The following is a 2,353-nucleotide window of genomic DNA, read 5'->3' on the forward strand; positions in this document are numbered from 1 at the left end:
ATCACTTATGTATAAGCTAATAACATTGACATTGACTTTACTCATGACAACTGCATGTAACCATAGGGAGGGCATATTCAATTATGAAGATTGTGAAGCAGCGATTGTGAAATCAAATGAGAGATGAATGGTTCAATGATTGCCTAGTTACATACATTGAGAAAGAAATGTTTGATTGAGTTTCGAATGGGGTTATTATGCAATATTATCAAAATATGAGAACTTGATAAAAGTAATTGTAAATATTTTATCAAATTTATAGATATGATTCTTACTTTTATCTTAATGTTAACAAGTAATATATATAGAACCCAAAAAAATTTTCTCACACTAAATTTCGCCCCCTTAATATCGAATGTTGGTTCTGCCCCTGCCCTGGTATTTGTGATTGGATTATTCAATGTGTGTATCCGGATTTGTTGATTTGTACTTTGAGGAGTCCTAATGGACGGTGTCTAGATATCCATTGTACACTTAGTGAATATCATAATATGATAATATTATCAAAAAAAAAAATCTTTTCAAGAACTTTGTAAACCTATAATATTCAGTACATGAACCCATAAGACTATATATCTCTATATGTCTATGTATTAACATCAACAATCCTCAAAAACACAAAAAAGAAGGATATGCCAACACTTCTAAGCTTTCTATTGCTTCTGGTTCTAAATCTTTCTTCACCATCATTTGCAACTGATTCTCTTGATGCAGATTTTCTCCAATGTCTATCAAATCAAACCAACTCACAAGACAACATCTCCAACATTGTGTACTCTCAAACCAGTCCTTCTTACACTCCTCTTCTACTCGCTTACATTCGAAATTCTCGATACAACACAACATCAACCCCAAAACCCTTGATCATAGTAACTCCTCAGGATGAATCCCATGTCCAGGCTGTAGTGATTTGTGCAAAAGAAGTTGGGTTTCAAATCAAAATCCGAAGCGGCGGGCACGACTACGAGGGCATCTCATACGTCTCTAACATACCCTTTTTAGTCCTTGACATGTTCAACATTAAACGGATCAATGTTAGTTTACAAACACAGAGAGCTTATGTCCAGGCAGGAGCCACAGTTGGTGAACTTTATTATAAAATATGGGAGAACAGTAGAGTCCACGGATTCCCTGCCGGAGTCTGCCTTACATTAGGAATCGGAGGACATTTTAGCGGTGGTGGGTACGGTACCATGTTGAGGAAGTTTGGTTTATCCGTGGACAATGTGTTTGATGCACAAATAGTAGATGTGAATGGCAAAATTCTTGACAGAAAAGCAATGGGAGAGGATCTTTTTTGGGCGATTCGGGGAGGCGGTGGAGCAAGCTTTGGTGTTGTTCTTTCTTACTCAATCAATCTCGTTTCGGTCCCGGAAATCGTGACAGTTTTTAGGGTAGAGAAAACATTGGAAGCGAATGCTACAGATTTGGTCTATAACTGGCAATCTGTGGCACCATCAATTGATAACAATTTGTTCATGAGAGTGCTATTGCAGCCTGTGACATCAAAAACCAATAAGGGTGAGAAAACAGTGAGAGCATCTGTTGTAGCATTGTATCTTGGCAATGCAAATACTCTTGTTAGCCTATTGAATAAGGAATTCCCTGAATTGGGTTTGAAGAAGGAGAATTGTACTGAAATGGGCTGGATTGATTCTGTGTTATGGTGGGCTAATTCTGATATTGGTACTTCCCCAAATGCTATGCTAGACCGACATCCAAACACCGCGGGTTTGTTGAAGAGGAAATCAGATTATGTACAATCGCCAATTTCAAAGAACGATTTGGAGTCGATTTGGAAGAAAATGATAGAGCAAGGGAAGGTAGGGATGGTTTTCAATCCATATGGAGGGAGAATGGCTGAGATTCCGGCCTCGGAAACCCCATTTCCACACCGGGCGGGGAAGTTGTTCAAGATACAATACTCAGTGAATTGGAAGGAAGAGGGAGGTGAGGCTGAAGAGAAGTATTTGAGACAGGCAAGGGAGCTTTATAGTTTCATGACTCCATTTGTGTCAAAGAATCCAAGAAGTGCTTTCTTGAACTATAGAGATCTTGATATTGGGGTCATGCCAAATGGTACGAATGACTATAAGGCAGGGAGTGTTTATGGGATCAAGTATTTCAATGACAACTATGATAGGTTGGTGAAGGTGAAGACTGCTGTGGATCCACAAAATTTCTTCAGGAATGAACAGAGCATCCCAACTCTTCCAATTAATGTATAGAAGAAACATAAGGAGCTCTTTGATTTAGTGGTAGCATGCTCCTTTGAATTTGAACCAAAACAAGGTTGGTGTCCCCTCAATACTAATAATAATCATTAAAAAACCGTTACTTATCAGGAAAAAAA

At 38.4% G+C, this 2,353-nt stretch overlaps 1 protein-coding gene across 1 annotated transcript; it reads left to right on the top strand.

Annotated features, from left to right (window-relative positions):
* Nucleotides 1-555: 555 nt before the first annotated feature.
* On the top strand, nt 556-2,353 carry LOC119985357 (berberine bridge enzyme-like 19). The gene has a single exon (XM_038829638.1). The coding sequence runs from the start codon at nt 633-635 to the stop codon at nt 2,226-2,228; it is 1,596 nt and encodes a 531-aa protein (XP_038685566.1). The 5' UTR covers nt 556-632; the 3' UTR covers nt 2,229-2,353.

This window comes from Tripterygium wilfordii, chromosome 19, assembly GCF_013401445.1.
Source record: "Tripterygium wilfordii isolate XIE 37 chromosome 19, ASM1340144v1, whole genome shotgun sequence".
NCBI classification, from domain to species: Eukaryota; Viridiplantae; Streptophyta; class Magnoliopsida; order Celastrales; family Celastraceae; genus Tripterygium; species Tripterygium wilfordii.